This window comes from Formica exsecta, unplaced genomic scaffold (assembly GCF_003651465.1).
Source record: "Formica exsecta isolate Colony F162 unplaced genomic scaffold, ASM365146v1 scaffold712, whole genome shotgun sequence".
NCBI lineage: Eukaryota > Metazoa > Arthropoda > Insecta > Hymenoptera > Formicidae > Formica > Formica exsecta.
This window is the reverse complement of record NW_021853480.1, coordinates 131,429-151,785: the sequence shown is the minus strand read 5'-3', so window position 1 is coordinate 151,785 and position 20,357 is coordinate 131,429. Positions and strand designations below refer to the sequence as shown.

The following is a 20,357-nucleotide window of genomic DNA, read 5'->3' as shown; positions in this document are numbered from 1 at the left end:
TGGGCGGAGCAGACCCGTTCTGAGTAGACCCAGTGAGCCCGCAATTTCAGACACTCTCTCCAACAACGCCGTAAAAAATCTTTAAAGAATAAAATGCGGAATTTTTATTCAAAAGATTATACTTTTGATAAGCGCACCGATGTTTTTTTTTGAAATAATGAGCAGATTATATCTTCAATAAATAATTAATTCAACATAGTAATATTTTATTTTTGAACACTCTATATAATAACTTGCATGTTTATTTAAGTGTATGTGTGTAGTATGAGTAAGACTATTTCTATAAACTAAGTCCAATATCAAGTTTTTCATTGTCACACTACGTACAAATCTTGATTTTTACAAATCTTTGTTTGTTAATAACTTTTTAATGAGCAACGAGCGACGACTATAACCTTTTGGGAATTGCTCAGGGCGATGACCTTGACAAAATATGTCAAGGTCAAGGTCATTGGGGCTGAGTCCCCTTTTCGGTATATTTACCTTTTTTAAGTAGCAACAACTATAATAAAATTTATTGAAGGAATATACTTTACATTGTTATACTTATATTGTTCCTTCAGAAGCTGCAAAATAATATTATATTATTACAAAATATAATTATATCAACTGCAAAAATATCAATAGATTATCTACTGTTATGTGGAAGACAACTCGTGCATGCAAAATTTATTTGCGGAATAAATTGTTCTTTTGAAAACAGCAGCGGCTGTAGGCAAGATATGTTTATATGGAATATATTGTTCCTTTAAAAACAGCGACAATTATATATAGAATATGTTTATGGAATAGATTATTTCTTTAGAAGGAACAAAGATTGTACGCAAGATTTATTTATAATAGAATTTATAATAGAATTGATTATTTATAATATAATGGAATAGATTTTCTTTTTTTTATCAAGTATATTTCTGAGGGAAATGCAACTGCATTAGTGATAATAAATAAATACTATTTTGATGTGATATAAAAAGTAAAGTGGAGTAATTACTTGTGATCCAACTATCCTAGAAATGCTGTCATCCAAAAGAAACTTATAGCTTAATTTTTTTGTAAGCAAACTTTCTGTCACTTATTTAAATTAGTTTCATAATTTTGAACTACATACGTTTATTAAAACAATTTTAAATTGCACCACGCATTTATTAAAAAAAGTACAATTATATTAAATATGACTTTATGGCTTTACATATATATTTTGAATTAATATATATTTTGCACAATATATAGATCCTTCACACAAAAAGATTTGTAATTTATATATTTGAAATATATTAATTGAGAGAAGAAAGAGGGAAGATATATATATGGTGTGTATATATATGTATATACATATTATATATATATATATATCACACTATCCTCCTCGAAGATAAATCACACAGTTTTCCTTCCGCAGCCAGCAGCTCACCGATGAGAGTTATTCTTCTCTCACGAAAACAAAAGTATGTCACTTGAGGAAGTAGCCGCGCGATCAAACCGTCACTTATTCCGATGAAGGAACGCGATCCGAGTTACCGTTTTGCGCGCCGCGGATGGTCTTTCTTCCCGAATTGGCGATGAGAGGGTCGCGACGACGCGCAGAGGGAAAAGGCAATCGCCCGAGGCAATAAAAATATTGGCGATACGTCACGAATCCATGCACGTATACACGCGTGTATGTATATATGTATATATATATATATGCAGGATGTTAAAAAAAAAGGGTTACATATTTTGAGAGCAGATAGTATTGATCAAAACAAGAAAAAAAGTCTAATTAACATAAGTCCTACAATTAATATCTTACAATATAACACAATATATTTATAATAAATGGTATCTAGGTGTCTATCTCTATTAAGCTAGCAGGACCAAATCAGCAGAATCAAACTGGACCTATCAGATTATTTAATACCCATTTTGTACTAATTTATACCACTAATAATAATTTTGTACTTTGTGCCATTTCCAAAAGGCTGTGGTCCTGCTATTTTCAAATTAAGCTAACAGGATCAAACGAAAAGATAAAAATAAGATCAGAAATCGAAAGGGCTGGATTTGTACTAATTTGTATCACCCAAATAAACTTAATATATGTATCTCTTCTGCTTAAAACAATCCTCAATTGAACTCAGCCCTATTAAGCTCAAGAGTAAAATACTCTTTCCTATCAGCAGAATCAATCGCTACTTGTACACACGTCGCGGCATAATTTGTACCGTCAAAACGTAAAATTTTAGTTTTTGAAAGGTACTTTACTCTTAAGACTGATAAGGATCGGAGGTAGTTTTTGAAGGAACGGCGGGGGTACAAAATCTGAAATTTTATATTTTGACGGTACAAATCATGCTGCATCGAGTGTACAAGTAGTGATTGGTTCTGCTGATAGGAAAGAGAAACTTTACTCTTGAGCTTAATATGATTGAGTTCAATTGGTTGTTTTAAGCAGAAGGGATAAATATATTAAATTTATTTGGGTGATACAAATTAGTACAAATCCAGCCCTTTCGTTTTCTAGTTTTATTTTTATCTTTTTGTTTTGCTTTAGTTTGGTTCTGCTAGCTTAATTTGAAGGTAGCAGCGCCATGGTTTTTTTGGAAATGGCACGAGGTACAAAATTATTATTAGTGGTACAAATTAGTACAAAATGGATACTAAATAATCTGATAGATCCAGTTTGATTCTGCTGATTTGGTCCTGCTAGTTTAATAAAGGTTGTCTAAATGCCTTTATCTTAACATTTACATGTTTACATTAAACTGATTTACATCTGTGTACACACACATACGATACATAAAAGTTATCTCACAATTACCGGATGTTCTTTTAATAACAGATTTTATGGCCAATTTGGAGACGATTTTTCCTCAACAAGCATATCGAGAGATTATTATTTCTTGCAAATTTCTGTTTTTTGCCATTATATACGTTTGTATAATTAAGCCTTAAATTAAAATTTTCTCTCTATTAAAGTAAATTCGAATGTAGTTTTGTTAATCTTTTAACTGTTCACAGAGTTTAGTTTATGAAAATTCTTTCTTTTTCAATTGCTTATAACTCGGAAATTATTGATGCTTCGACATTTTCGTTGAAGGAAAATCGCCCCCAAATTGATCAAAAAAATCTGTTATTAAAGAGACATCCAGTACTTTTGGAATATCTTGGACACACGCATACATACAGACCACTCTGTATACGTCTCTCAGGAAAATAGTATTAAATTTTTAAAATTTTTCTTAACAAGTACATCAAAATATAAATAGTTTTGATCTATAAGCAATAAAAAAAGCGGGCTTTTGACTCTATCATACTTGATAAATGCTAATAAATCATGAAATCTTATTTTTTGCTAATTTTAAATATACTTTAGTTGATTAGAATCTCTCTAGATTTAAAGCATAGTTATCAAGATATATATTTTCAAAACTTAAAAAACTATGAAAAAAGATATTTTGATTAATTAAATTTAGGTAAAGGAAAAAATATAAATTAATTTGGTTTCTGATAAGAGTATTTTGTTAACCAAAAAGGGGCATTGTTATTAAATTTTTAATATATAAAGCGGACTTCTTTTTTAGAACCTCAAGAATACAGATCCGGATTTTTGTGTCGTTTTTACATCTAATCAATATTAAACACAAGTGACTTAATTATTTCTATTTATGTATGCCACGTACATATCGTTTATCGTCATTCTTCACATGTATCCGATACGTTAAGTTAGATCCGGGAGTGGGGAATGACGAAGTGAATGAAGGTTGTCGAGAAATTCGTCGCGATATGTAATGCCGGTTTAGTTTTGGTTTTGAAATCAGTCAATGCTAAATTGTTGAATACGAGAAGTATCTGAAGCTTATGAATTTTACAGCTTTTACACCTGTAACATTAGCAGGTTGTTGTAGCGGTGAAACAAGCAATTCTGATAACCACTATGTCTCTTTCTGTCTTTTTCCCTCTTGCTCTCACGTCTCTCTACTTTCACCTGGAACTCCGCAAATGGTTACATCCGCCAACCTGAGAGAGCTATGCCCTATTTACGCTAATTTATTGAACTGGAGACGAGCCGCGCGCGCGCGCGCGCGAATTTTCTTATGCAGCTATTTCGTCAAGTATTTTAGCGGCAATATTACACAGAATCTAAAAAAAATACTGGTTAGATGGAAATAGGAATCGGATAATAGGTATTGGATGAATTTAAAGTCAAACTTTATTTGAAAAAATATAATGCTATTATTTGTTTCTTACTTTTATTTTTAATACCTTTTTATTCTTTGTTTTTTTTTAATTTATAATGTTTATAGTCAAAATGCAAAATGGCAATTATAGATATTATTAGCTCTTAAAGGAAAATTCAAATTTACATTAAACATTTTTTAAAATTGATTACTTTAATCGCAAACTTTTTCTTATAACTTTATAGTATTATATTTTGCAATCCAGAAAGAATAAAAATTTTTTAAAATTAAATTTTTTCTATAATGTTCATAATTATTTGTAATTTAAAATAAAATTTGATGTGGAATTTGAATAGTTCTTTAGAAACGAAGATATTCATGTTAGCTATTTTATGAAAATTTTTTTATAGCTTTCTTATAACTTCAACTTCAATTTTCTGCAAATAGTGACGAATAGAACATTTTAGAGGCTAGACTTATAATCAGGATTTTAAAAACTACATCATGGGAAATGATTATTTTTATTCTTATTTTTGAAAAGAGATTGCCTTTTGTTGAACTATATAATTGGCATTGGGAAAATGGATAATAATGAGAACAACGTAAAGAGTAATGAGGGCACGATTAAATAACGGAACGGTGAAGGAAACAGTATCGCCACAAATAGAGTACGGATAAGTTCTTATTGCTTATCGGTATGTATATGTTGGTAATATACAATTTATTTATTTCCGTGTTTATAGCTTTTATTGACATTTAGGCACTTTAAAGTAAATATCACAGACTTCTATATATCAAGAGACACTATAGTATCTCACGCCAAGTCTCGCGAAACAAAACTCAAGCGCCGCAACGGCGAGACGCACCGTATAGAGTATCGCAGAATAATGCAACAAGAAAAAAAGTGATAAAAAGATTAAGGTAAAGTGATAAGAAATTATTCAGTTATAAATTATAAGAGTATCACAGAATAGTGCAAGGAAGAAAAGTGATTTCTTCTAATCGATGTCATTTTGGACAAAATTAGGTTATGTTATGGTTATCGAGAACAAATTGATAAGAATTTATTTTGTAAATTAATTTTTTTTTTTTTTTATAATATGAATTGGATGAATTAAAATCGGAAAATGAATATAATGAATCTGATATCTCCTCTGAGGGTAACACGAATTTGGACGAATTGGTGCAATCGGGCTTTAATATTTTAGTAGTATAAATATTCTTTCTCATTAAATTTTTAATATTTTATATGCATTGCATTGTTTCCCAAAGTATATATTATAGTACAAGATCTAATTTCTTTTTAAGCATTGAATTATTTTATATAATGCCTGTTTTTTTATGCAGTGGAGTAACCTATGTGAAATTGGCACCCCACTTTTAATAAATAAAGTTTTCAATACAGAAAATGATAGTATTTCGTTTGTAGTTGTTTGTAGTAAAAATATTTTCGTTTGTAGTTTGATCCATAAATAAATAAAAATTTTTTTAAAAATGACTGTCACCCGACTTAAGATATCTCAAATCCGCTTTTGCCATTCGTTTTAGAATCGTTTGTAGTTGTTTGTAGTGATTTTGCTTTTGTTTGTAGTTGAATAGTTTAAAAGTTACAACATATTTGCAATAAACAAATAACGTAACTTTGTCAATTTTAAAGATATCTCGAATCCGTTTTTGCCATGTGTTTTAGAATCTTTTGTAGTTGTTTGTAGTGATTTTGCTTTCGTTTGTAGTTGAATAGTTTAAAAGTTACAACGTATTTGCGATAAACAAATAACATAACTTTTAAACTATTCAACTACAAACGAAAGCAAAATCACTACAAACAACTACAAAAGATTCTAAAACACATGGCAAAAACGGATTCGAGATATCTTTAAAATTGACAAAGTTATGTTATTTGTTTATCGCAAATACGTTGTAACTTTTAAACTATTCAACTACAAACGAAAGCAAAATCACTACAAACAACTACAAAAGATTCTAAAACACATGGCAAAAACGGATTCGAGATATCTTTAAAATTGACAAAGTTACGTTATTTGTTTATCGCAAATATGTTGTAACTTTTAAACTATTCAACTACAAACGAAAACAAAATCACTACAAACAACTACAAAAGATTCTAAAACACATGGCAAAAACGGATTCGAGATATCTTTAAAATTGACAAAGTTACGTTATTTGTTTATCGCAAATATGTTGTAACTTTTAAACTATTCAACTACAAACGAAAGAAAAATCACTACAAACAACTACAAACGATTCTAAAACGAATGGCCAAAGCGGATTTGAGATATCTTTAAAACTGACAAAGTTACGTTATTTGTTTATCGCAAATATGTTGTAACTTTTAAACTATTCAACTACAAACGAAAGAAAAATCACTACAAACAACTACAAACGATTCTAAAACGAATGGCCAAAGCGGATTTGAGATATCTTTAAAACTGACAAAGTTACGTTATTTGTTTATCGCAAATATGTTGTAACTTTTAAACTATTCAACTACAAACGAAAGAAAAATCACTACAAACAACTACAAACGATTCTAAAACGAATGGCGAAAGCGGATTTGAGATATCTTTAAAACTGACAAAGTTACGTTATTTGTTTATCGCAAATATGTTGTAACTTTTAAACTATTCTCTCTCTCTCTCTCTCTCTCTCTTGCTTATTCTTCCTCTTTTTTAATTTTAAATAAACCATCCTTTTTTTACATTCGCTCTTTCATTCTGTCTTTCCCTCTCTCTCTTTAAATTAAATAAAATAGATAATATTAATAATTTTTAATAATATTTCGTAATAATATTTAACAATATATTTAATAATACTGAACAAAATTATTACCTGATATTATATTTATTACCTGATATTATATTCTCCACCTTTTTGCTTTCTCATAGAGGAAGTTTTGTTTTCGTGACAAAATTTTTTTTCGAGTTTTCTATGCCAATGTGTTTAGAATGTTCCAAAACGTCGAAAAATCATATTCCTAAAAAATGTCTGTGTGTGTGTGTGCGCGTGCGTGTGTGTGTGTGTGTGCGCGCGTGCGTGTGTGTGTGCGTGTGTGTGTGCGTGTGCGTGCGCGTGTGTGTGTGTGTGTACGCGATATTTTGTACAACCTCTAACTTCCGCAATTTTTGAGATATCGGGTTAAATTTTTTTTACATGGATAGAGTATTATTCAAAGATGGTTGGTATTGAATTTGGTGAGAATCGATGAAAAGATTTATTTTTTATAAAATTTTTAATTTTTTGAGAAATGTCTGTATACATTGTAACTTTCGCAAATTTTGAGATATCAGGTTAAATTTTTTTAGATGGATAAAATATTATTAAAGGATAGTTACTACTGAATTTGGTGAGTATCGATGAAAGGGTTTATTTTTTATAAAATTTTGAATTTTTTGAAAAATGTCTTTACACGCTGTAACTTTCAGAAAATTTGAGATATCGGATTAAATTTTTTTTACATGAATAGAGTATTATTAAAGGATGTTTGATATTGAATTTAGTGAGGATCGGTGAAAGAAATCATTTTAATTTTTATTTCGCTTACAAAGCTTCCTCTATGAGGAAGCAAAAGTTGAAAAATCCGCATGTTTAAAGCAGCTTAAGCATTGTAAGATAAAATGATGAGGAAGCAATGTGCAAGTTTCTAATTTGCACAACTCTACTTGTTTTTCCTTTATTTTCATGTTATTTATATTCATATTATAATCATCCTGTTCTTCCATATCAGATATATTCTCGCATCTTAAGACTCCTGTTGCGGATCAGCTTCTTCATTGCTGTCTAATTTATCCTCACTTTGTTCTAATGTACTTTCAATCTCTTCATCTTCCATATTTTCTGCAGAATTTTTGTTGATTAAACTTTATAATATTATTTTATAATATTAATAAATCTATATTATTTATAGAACATATAGAGTTAAAATAAAAACACTTTTCTGTTAAAATACTTTTACAATATTATTGATTGATTTATTTGCGCTCTACATAGGACGCTGGCTCCAATTGCCAATTTCTAACTTTATTTTATTACTTTTAAAATACTTTTGATAATACAAACTCAAGCTGTTGATTAAGCCTATTAGAAACTTGATTGCTTTACATGTTATTAAAATAATATATAGTAAAAAGGAATGATATAATCCTTAAAAACTTACCTTTTTTAAAAAAGGTAAAAAAAAGGCGGCCAGTACAGTTGTGAAAAACTGTTATATGTATTTATAAAATAGTGTTATTTTAATTTAATCTGCATAAAAGTGTTATTTTAAATTATTGAAAATAAAAACTTATAAAAATATTTTGACAAAAAAGTTGTACAAATATATCTTACAAAAATAATGATATAAAAAATTGCGCCAACTGAAAATAAAAAAATTATAGAAATTTTTAAACCGGAAACAGTTGTACAAAATAGCTGTTTTAATTTCTTAATAAAAATAATGATATTAAAAAATTGCGCTAATACTAAATAAAAATTTATGTTATATAAATAAAAGTTATTGATTTCCAATATTAAAGGAAAAAATATATCCAATAATACAAAACACAAAATATATAAAATAAAAAATAATTAATTTTTAATTTTTGTATAAATTTTTAATTTTTTGTATTAATTTTTTAGTATTAATTTTGTATTAATTTCTACTACAAACGAAATACTATCATTTTCTGTATTGAAAACTTTATTTATTAAAAGTGGGGTGCCAACTTCACATAGGTAGTGGAGTATTTTACATTAAAATTTCAAACAATAAACATAATATTTGTTTTTTTTCGATACATTGGAATATTTATTTAAATGTTTTTTTTTTACGCACTAGAGTATTTTACATTAATATCTGTTACTTTTCTACGCACTGAAATATTTTGCATTAATTTCTATACGCTGGACTATTAATGCCAATTTTTTTTACGCATTACATTTTTACTTTATACACTCTAGTTTTGTTATGCATTAAATTAATATTTTAATTATAATAATATTTTAATACGCATTGGAGTATTAATGCCTTTTTTTCTATGCATTATTTAATTTTTTGTATTAATTTTTTAGTATTAATTTTGTATTAATTTCTAAGTTTTAATTTTTCTATTAATTTTTTATTTTATGTATTTTGTGTTTCGTATTATTGGATATATTTTTTTCTTTTGATATTGGAAATCAATAAATTTTATTTCTATAACAAATTTTTATTTAGAATTAGCGCAATTTTTTAATATCATTATTTTTATTAAAAAATTAAAATAGCTATTTTGTACAACTGTTTCCGGTTAAAAAATTTGTATAATTTTTTATTTTTGGTTGATGCAATTTTTTATATCATTATTTTTGTAAGATATATTTGTACAACTTTTTTGGTTAAAATATTTTTATAAGTTTTTATTTTCAATAATTTAAAATAATACTATTTTGTGCAGATTAAATTAAAGTAACACTATTGTATAAATACATATAACAGTTTTTCACAACTGACGCGTGTACTTGGCGCCTTTTTTTACCTTTTTTTATATAAGAACATGTGAAGTCAGGGCAGTCATTTACAATTGGGCAGTATATCGATATGAATTCGATATTCGATCGATTCATGTCATTTAAACGTCATTCATTCATTTTTTAAACGTATACGTTTAAAACATTTTAAAAAGTAAAAATAAACTAAAAATACTAAGTGTATATACAGGGTGTCCTAAAACTACCTTATTTCCTCTTAATAGCAGATTCCTTAAATCACTTCAAGACGAAAATCCTAATACAAAAATGTCGAGATTATAACAGTTTTTAAACGGGAAGCGATTATATTTTACGAATGACAGGACTGAGATTTTGCGCGCTCAGGCACGGCGAAATAACAAGTGAAAAAGTGCTTTGGAGCGCCTTTTTTATGATATTATGATTATCATATAAATTTACAATAGCATTGTCATTATATGTTTTCCCACTTCTCTACGCATTGCATTAGTACATTCTTTTTACGAATAATGGATGTAAAAACTAGACTTCTCAAAAATGATTCAAGTAAAAATTTGCGACATGTTTCAAAGTGGTTGTCAAAGTGGTCGAGCAATACCTAATTGAAATACAACTATTTGTATTTCATTGCAAACATTCCAAAATATTACAAAATACAAAATAAATAAATGTCAAACCTAATTTTATTACAATTTATTTGTCTCGCATAGTATAGCGTAGTAGACACCTTCATGATAACATTGATCGACCACTTTGACAACTGAAGTTGAAACATGTCGCAAATTTTTACTTAAATCATTTTTTAGATGCCTTTAGTTCTTACATCCATTATTCGTAAAAAAAATGTACTAATGCAATGCATAGAGAAGCGGGAAAACATATAATGACAATGCTATTGTAAATTTATACGATAATCATAATATCATAAAAAAGGCGCTCCATTCATAGAGCACTTTTTTCGCTTATTATTCCGCCGTGACTGAGCGCGCGAAATCTCAACCCTGTCATTCGTAGAATATAATCGCTTTTCGTTTAAAAATTATTATAACCTTGACATTTTTGCTACATGAATATGTAATAAAAAATGGAGGCTTCCTTTTAAGAAAACATCTCGAAACCATGCAACTTTTGTCTGAAACATTTTTGTCTATCGGACTCAGTTTTCAAGATATTCGCGTGGATTGATTAAAATGGTCCACCATGTATATACATATGTATATACATACATATATATAATAAAATACGTGTATATTTTATTTAATTGTTATAAATAAATAATAATTATTAAATAAATATATACATATAATTTGAAGAAGACGGACTAATTAAGAGCCTCGCGCAGTAGGCTGAGCGCAAATTCTTGTTACAAAAAATTAAAACTTAGAAATTAATATAAAAAATTAAAAATTTATACAAAAATTAAAAATTAATGCAAATAAAAAAGATAAAAAATTTTAATTAAAAAAACTTGGCGCTGCTAAACTAAACAATATGCTAAAATTAATGTATTCTTTAATACATTTATAAATAATGTATTTTTTAAATACATTGCAGTTATTGATGTAACTAAATTAAATATATTATTTGATGTTTTAATATACAAGATGGCCCACCACAAACGAAATAGGCGTATTTTTTGGCAAAATTTTTAGGGTGAGATTAACCTCCCTCTTGGGGTTGAAGTTAGGTAAACGGAAATAGCCAATTAGCATGTCTCCCTTGCAAATAAAGTTGACCTGTCCAAACGTTTTTCGAACAAATGAGGTTAAATACCAAAAACATGCCTGTTTCGTTTTCGATGGGTTACCCTGTATACTTTGAAAGTTAGCAGCGCTAAGTTTTTTTAATTAAAATTTTTTGAACGAACGTACGTTTCGGTCCTATGTTTCGGACCATCTTCAGCATAGATTAAACGCGTTTGAGTATATGTCAGACACTCAGCATCTCTCCCGACGACGTCTTATAAGTTAGCGGAACAAAATGAGCAGAATCAATTCTAATTAATATTTTTATTTGTTGCTCATTTGTTGCTAAAAAGTTGCCAAAAAAAAAATTTGTTGCTCTGTAAGTTTTAAAAAAAAATGATGTTCCGCTAAAGGAAGATTAAGTTAGCGGAACAATATATATATAGCAACAAAATTGTACATAACAATAATATAAGAATTTGTTGCTAATTTGTTGCTCTCGAAATATGCAAGTTCCGAATCGCACAGCGTGCAAACTTACAAAAGTGAACCAACAGAAAAAAGTTTGTTGCTCGCTTAAATTTGGTACTGACGTATTGTCTGAATTTGTTGCTCTCGAAATATACAAGTTTCGAATTTGTTGCTTGCAAAATAAGTATAAATAATGCCGGAAAGCCGCACAACGTGCAAACTTACAAGAGTAAACTATTAAAAAAAAATTTGTTGCTTGCTTAAATTTGGTACTGACGTATTGGCTGAATTTATTGCTCTCAAAATATGCAAGTTCCTAATTTGTTGCTTGCAAAATAAGTATTAATAATGCCGGAAAGCCGCACAGCGTGCAAACTTACAAGAGTAAACTACCAGAAAAAAATTTGTTGCTCGCTTAAATTTGATACTGATGTATTGTCTGAATTTGTTGCTCTCGAAATATGCAAGTTACGAATTTGTTGCTTGCAAAATAAATATAAATAATGCCGTCAAGCCGCACAGCGTGCAAACTTACAAGAGTAAACCAACAGAAAAAAATGTGTTGCTCGCTTAATCGCTCGTACGTAGCCGTATACAGCGCCCCTTCCACCGCTTCGCCGCGCACCGAGCAACGCCTGTGTAGGAAGTCTCTTCTCGCCGCGCGCTTGTGATTGGCCCATCTTTTTAAATTAATTTCTTAATAATTATTACGAAAATCGAAAAATGGTAAAGGACTTTTCTTCTCGGTTTCATGTGCTCTACCTGCACATGACAGGTGATCCGCGAATTATGGGACACCCTGTATATATTGTTTCGCTAACTTAATATTCCTTTAGCGGAACATCATTTTTTTTTAAAACTTACAGAGCAACAAATTTTTTTCTTTGGCAACTTTTTAGCAACAAATGAGCAACAAATAAAAATATTAATTAGAATTGATTCTGCTCATTTTGTTCCGCTAACTTATAAGACGTCTCCCGACGGACGAGCGCAATTCCGCCTCTTTTCGGTGCCATTCGTAAAGGGCAAAAGTGTATGGTTTCAGTCGTGCCTTGCCTTCGGGGACTCGTGGTATCTCGTCCGATGGATTGGTACGCATAATTACAACGGTGTTTCGATCCGAAACATAGGACCAAAACGTACATTCGTTTAAATAATAAACCAAAAAAATTTAACAAGAATTTGCGCTCAGCCTACTGCGCGAGGCTCGTAATTAGCTCGTCTTCTTCAAATTATATTTATTATCAGAGCCTATTATTGTAAATATATACACACACACTGACACACACACACACACACACATCGACACACACACACACACCACACACACATCGACACACACACACACACACACACACGCACGCACACACTGCTGTTAGCAGTCCAGTATATTATATTTAGAAAAATAATGCTATCAAAAAATTGCACCAAATGAATAAAAATCTATAACTTTTATTTATTTTATTATTATTTAAATAAAAACATTTTAACTAAAAAAACTGTTATACGAAATATTTGTTTTAATTTCCTAGAAAAATAACGACATTGTAAAATTGTGCCAACTAAATAAAAATTTATATTATAAAATTTTTTATTTTATTATTTCCAATAATAAGCATAATTATATTTAATAAATCGCGATATATAATTAAAATAGTAGAGCGTATAGCTAAAATAGAATTATTTTCTATTTAACTATTATAAATGCACAATATACACATATCTAACGTTTTGGCAATAAATATAATATGCACAGATCTAACGTTTTGGCAATAAATATATTTATTGAAGGAAAATTTCTCAAACTTTAAGCTGCATAAAACAAACTTATACCAAAGCAAATTAAAAAAACTTTTTTTTTCTTGTTTTGATCAATACTTGCTCTCAAAATATGTGACCCTTTCTTTAACACGCTGTATATCTGACTCAGTAGATATATGTATATCTCTCCACGCAGGCAGGAAGCACGCACAGGTGCGTCTCTAAAGAAATTACGCGCAAACGTGAATACATGTAGCCAGTGGTGAATAGTGAATTTTCGAGAAAAGAGAAAAGAGAAGCGGCCTAAAGATATAATATGTAATGTCTTTTTAATAAAAAATATATAAATATGCAAGAAACTTTAATACGTGAAATATATGCGAGAATGTACACGCACACATCTTATACATACATCCATGTTTAAATATACATATGAAATAAAACAAGTAACGAGTTGTGCAAATTAGAAACTTGCACATTGCTTCCTCATCATTTTATCTTACAAAGCTTAAGCTGCTTTAAGCATGCGGATTTTTCAATTTTTTCTTCCTCATAGAGGAAGCTTTGTGAGATATCTCAAATTTTCTAAAAGTTACAGCGTGTACAGACATTTCTCAGAAAAATGAATCCTTTCACCAATACTCACCAAATTCAGTACCAACCATCTTTTAATAATACTCTATTCATGTAAAAAAAATTAATCCGATATCTCAAATTTTCCGAAAGTTACGGCGTGTACAGACATTTCTCAAACGATTCAAAATTTTATAAAAAATAAACCCTTTCACCGATATGCATAAAAAACTCGAAAAAAGATTTTGTCACGAAAACAAAGCTTCCTCTATGAGGAAGCAAAATATAATAAAATCAAATATAATGTAAAAATATAATAAAATATAATATATAAATAGAATAAATATAAATATAAACAAAAAATTGTTGAATATTTTTAACGAAATAATTTCAGATTTTTTTAGAGATAGTTTTTCTCAAAAACTGGTTTAGTATATGATGACTTAAGAGGAAAAATGACGGACCATAATTTTGAGATGACACTTTTATTAAAATTCAATAAATATTTTTGAATTGTTTTAATTTATTGTTGGAGTATCTAACAATTAAACATAAAGATAAAACGCACGTGTGCAGGTAGAGCAACTAAACTTCAAATTAAACAGGAAAGTCCTCTTAACCGAAGTCCTTATTAACCGTTTTGTTTTTAAACACTATGATATCTCTATTACACAACTAGTATATTTAAATAATGTATGTTATTAATTATTATATAAGGAAAAATACATTATCTCTCTTATAAAAGACTTTTATTATTTTTTATTATATTATCTAAATTTAAAAAGTTTAATGTAAAATGTACAATTAAAAAATTAATTATGTAAAAAACGTAGTTTTGCATAATTAACTTTTAACTTTTTAATAAGTTAATAGTTTTTTAACATAACTTTAACTGAGTTAATTTTTGTTTAAGTAATTTTTAACGTAAACTTAGTTAATTTTTGGGACATTAATTTTAAAAACTCAATTTAATTTTTTAAAAATTTAACTTACCCAATCCTGGTGTTAACTTTGGAGAGTTGTTTCACCCTTTAAATCTCAAATTGCGCACATATAAAAAATACGTGTTTCTTAGATTTTTGTGTTTAACATATATAAATATAATAATAATGCTAAGAACGGAGGGCGGTCCTCAGCGAAGCCCCACCTACGGCACGCAGACAAAGTCCATTGTGCCTCATATATAAATATAGTGTTTAACAAATATATTTCAAGGAAGATTAGTTTTGGATAGTTGTTTACACTTCTATGACGACATATAAAAATGTATAAAATTTAAGCAATAAGCGAATTGATCAATTACACCTAAAAATATTCTCGAGCAAATATAAGGCTGTCATTTTTAATTTAAGATAATGATTAGGGCAATCCGCTCATTGCTTTAATTTCTGTTTCTGTATCTTTTTCCAATTATTATTTTTTACAGACTGTTTTTTTAAAGACTGTTGCCTTATAAAATGTAAAAAGAACTACGTTCTTCATACTAATAAAATGTAAAAAAAACAAACTATTTAAAATTGTCTAATATATTTCAAAATTTTCTTTCTTTATTTTTTTAATCTTTTTATCATGACTATGCTAATTCTACTAATGTAAACAATCGTATTTGTTGCAGAGATACATAGACTGCACAGTATTGAATGCAAGCAGTATGCCAGACGCTGAAGATTCCTCATATGACAGCGATTATGAAGCTGAGGACTTAACGACGACAATGACGACAACAACGACGACGATGATGACGACGACGGCAATTATAAGAGGTTCAGAATCGCAGGTATCCTCCGCAGTGCATGCTGATATCTCTCGCACGGCATCTGATACTCTAGCAGCTGAGTTTGCAGAATACGTCACTATGGATGGACCTTCATCCACACAAAACCCTGGTAAGAATCTCTCTGTTTTTTTTCTGAAATTCTGAAATCATTATAATTAATATAATTTAATAATAAGCAGAAAAAAATTTGAGAAAGATATAAATGCGAGCAAAGAAGATATAAAAAATAATTTAAAACAAATGTAGAGCGCTATTAGAACATATATAGATGAGTGAAGTATGGAGTCTTATTGATAAAAGCATTTGTGTTTGACAAGCAAATTTGCAGGCTTCTAATTTCTACTTCGGTCACTCGCGCTCAATATACTTCTCATCCATATAAAAGTTCATCTATACAGGGTGGCCCCGAACGTTCCAGCCAGACTTTGAGATCTTATAGGAAATTTAATTCTGAACAAAAAATTTCTTATAAACATGGATCGAAAAATGCTCCCTTAAGAAGTTATCGCTCAAAAACCTCTGAAATCGTGATTATTTGAAAGATAATTTAATTTTCTACAACTTTTGTTTCGGTACTTTTAAAAGACGCACATTTTCGATATTTGGAAAAATGTGTAAAATAATCACGATTTCAGAGGTTTTTGAGCGATAACTTCTTAAGAAAGCATTTTTCGACCCATGTTTATAGGAAATTTTTTGTTCAGAATTAAATTTCCTATAAGATCTCAAAGTCTGGCTGGAACGTTTGGGGCCACCCTGTATAAAAGTCTCATCTATATAAAAGTTCGAAAAAAAATAAAAAAGATGATACGAAAAAAAAGTTTTATATTGATAACATAAAAAATATATCTATCTAGGTTACACCGCTCGCGTAGAGTTCGCCCTGAAACTGGGTTACACCGAGAGATTGGTACAAGCAGCTTTGCAGAAGCTAGGTCCGGATCCTGGTCAAAACGAATTATTAGCCGAGCTGATCAAGCTCGGAGCAACTTGTTCTCCGAAATTCATTGATGGTCCCGAGGAAACTGATAACTTGCTAGACACTGAAGCGGACACAGACGAAAGCGAAGGATCGATTTTGATTTCGACAACAGTAACGAATGGAATCTTATCGACGGATTTGAGATCTATCGTCATCGATGGCAGCAATGTCGCTATGAGTCACGGCAACAAGGAGATATTTTCCTGTCGTGGCATCAAAATCTGTGTCGACTGGTTCCGTGCCAGGGGCCACAAAGAGATCACTGTCTTTGTTCCCAAATGGCGGAAAGAAGCCTTTAGACCCGATAATCCGGTTGTCGACCAGGAAATTTTGAGCGAGCTCGAGAGAGATCGTTTACTGGTGTTCACACCCTCTAGGTTGGTGCGATAATCGCATGAAATTTGTTTGATTCAGAGGGTTGAAGTAGTCTAATTGCTCAGAAACGTCACACATTTTTTAATATTTTTTTATCTTAACAAATTACTTTGTTCGAATTATCAATCTCTATAGATTAAATAATGATAAATATATGCAAAATAGGTCCCAGCCCCAATAAACTTGTTCTTGACAGAATGTTTTCGAAGTCATCACTCTAAATAACCCCCAAAAGCTGTCGCTCATTGTTTATACAAAAGTTATTAACAAATAAAATAACTATTAAAGGTTGTACTGTTTGTACAAAACAAGCTTTTCAAATATTTGTGTATCATAATTTAATTTAATCATTGTATATAAATCAAGTTTGAAAATATATATTTTCAAGAAAATAAATAAATAAATTATATAAATTATATTTGTTTAAATATATAATTTATATGTAAGTCGTATAAATAAAAAAGATATGTTTCTTAATTATAAAGAAGAAATTGCGATAATTAAAAGTGAAAAATTAAGATTTAATTAAATCATTGAGGAAGAAATAAAAATATCTCTCATTTCAGCATCTGGACATGCTTTGCTATTAATTAATATAATCCAAAACTGGAATAACCGGCCCCATTTTAATTTATCTGCGCCGACTTAAATCGTCTCAAGAATCTCCCATCCTATACGCATTCTCTGCTTTTTTTCTTTATAAACGTCTTTCTCAGTATATCGCTGCCAGAAAAAAAAAGAATTACATGGTTTAATTGATTACATGTTATATTTTGAATCTATCTGCATGTAAATAGACAAATATGTTATTTTAAAATAAATCTCTCTCTTAATAAGATTGATAAAATTTTTTGTAATATTGTAATTTTGTAATGTTAAGATTTCTATATCATGTCATTGTACAAATGTTCGCAGATTAGTAGGGGGAAAACGTATGGTATGTTATGATGATCGGTACATCTTGAAGCTAGCCGCTGAAGTCGATGGCATTGTTGTCAGCAATGATAATTACCGGGACTTAGCACAGGAGAACCCTGAGTTCAGAAGGGTCGTTGAAGGGAAAATCCTAATGTACAGTTTTGTAAATGACCGATTCATGCCACCGGACGATCCGCTGGGTAGAAGTGGACCTACGCTGGAGAACTTTCTCAGGATCGCTCCCAAGAAAGTTGACCCAGCACCTCCATGTCCTTATGCTAAGGTAATTTCTTTTTCCTTTTTTTATTCATTTCCATTACATTTTTAAAAATGTTAAATTTTAAACTTAAAATTCTTAAATTAAAGCATACATATATTATGTACAAGAAATTTTCTTTATACATATAGGCTTCCTAAATTAGATTAAATTAAATGTCTGCTTTTTAGAAATGCACATATGGCAATAAGTGTAAGTTCTGGCATCCTGAGAGAGGATTACATCCACATAAATCTGTGACAGAACGATTAGTGGAGCATGCCCAGCGTCACCTACAGGCTCGTGGACCTAGTCTGAGTCTACCATTACCATCCATAACTGCGTCTGTGTCATCACAACATCCATTACTCTGTAAAACCAGATCTGCTATACCGCCGACCATCGTTCAATCTTTGTCGCCCGTCCCGAAGAGTAGATCTGTGGAAAATGTCACATCTGACTTGTTCTCAACTAGTCCGGCCATATACAACCAACAGATGCCTCTTGCACAGAATCTTCAAAGTAATAATTTTTTAAAAATAATGTTGCACACACACACACACACACACACACACACACAAAAGAAGTGTAAATCCCACCAGGCAATCTCAATAGGTACACCTTAGATACTGCTAATATCGGCGGTACTCAAACTGTGAAGACTTATAACTCAGGGAGTTCTTGATCAAAAAGCATTTATTTATATCATTTTGAAACGTCTTGATGTTAGCTATAAAAACATGTAATAAAAAAGTAGGAATTTTCATTTAAAAAATTCCAACGGACTTTGAGAAGACTATAACGCCCCAGATAGCAATTTGATAGCAAATTGTCGCCAAATTGGCATCAAATTCGGTCAAAACTTGGTAACAAATCCGGTACCATTTGTGTCCGCAATATGCTCATGTTTTGTCAGCAAAGCCTGTGAACATAACCTGAAAGCAAATTGATGGCAAAAACCGAGCAAAGCTTGCTGACATGACTTTACGTCAAATTGGCGGCAGAAATCGAGCAAGATCTGCGCAGGGCAATCTGACGCCAGATTGGCAGCAAAAACTGAACAAAATCTGCAGCTTTTAGCCATTTATATAAAATGACACACAACATTTAAATGGATTTAAAATCTCAATCCTAAATAGCAAAGTGTCGATGAATTTTGGTCACGAAATGGCCAATTAGACATCCTACCTGTATGGGAATCGTGTCAAAAATTGAACTGATAAAAATAGATATTTTACAATCCCAGTAAGCAATTTGATAACAAATCGTTGCCAAATTGGCATCAAATTCGCTCAAAACTTGGTAACAAATCCAGTGCCATCTGTGTCCGCATTAAGCTTGTGTTTTGGTGACAAAGCTTGCTAACATAACCTGACAGCAAATTGACGGCAAAAAACGAGCAAAGCTTGACATGATTTGACGTCAAATTGGTGGCAAAAATCGAGCAAGATCTGCGCAAGACAATCTGACAGCAGATTGTCAGCAAAAACCAAACAAATTCTGCAGCTTTTGGCCATTCATACAAAATAGTATATTTAAATGGATTTAAAGTCTCAACCCTAAGTAACAAAATGATGATAAATTTTGGTCATAAGGTGACCATTAGATAATTAGACATTATATAAAATCATATATTAATGTGTTAAAACATATATCAGGTATATAAATATGAAACCGGAAAGTTTTTGCCGGCAATCTGCCAGCTTAATCGGTAATAACAACTCTTGTACCAAATTTATAGCTTTTTTGCTGACAATAATTTGTAGCAAGCACTAGGCAATATCTGTTAGAACAGACGTGGCTGACTGGGATATTATTAGCGGCATTTTGCAGACTTTATATACACTCGTGACAAAAACTTGAATACGGGTATAGATAGTGAATAATGCGCCGCATAGCGGTAACCAACTGAGCT

The 20,357-nt window shown here is 30.2% G+C and overlaps 1 protein-coding gene across 1 annotated transcript in view; it reads left to right on the top strand.

The window, feature by feature from the left end:
- Positions 1 to 4,792: 4,792 nt before the first annotated feature.
- Positions 4,793 to 20,357, top strand: part of LOC115243275 (endoribonuclease ZC3H12A-like) — a gene marked incomplete at its 5' end in the record, with an annotated part of 17,315 nt that continues 1,750 nt past the window's right edge. Inside the window, 5 exons of the mRNA XM_029820108.1 lie at positions 4,793 to 4,852; positions 15,750 to 16,020; positions 16,769 to 17,270; positions 18,184 to 18,469; positions 18,634 to 18,964. Coding sequence (XP_029675968.1) covers positions 4,793 to 4,852; positions 15,750 to 16,020; positions 16,769 to 17,270; positions 18,184 to 18,469; positions 18,634 to 18,964 — 1,450 coding nt within the window. The remainder of the gene's footprint in view (positions 4,853 to 15,749; positions 16,021 to 16,768; positions 17,271 to 18,183; positions 18,470 to 18,633; positions 18,965 to 20,357) is intronic.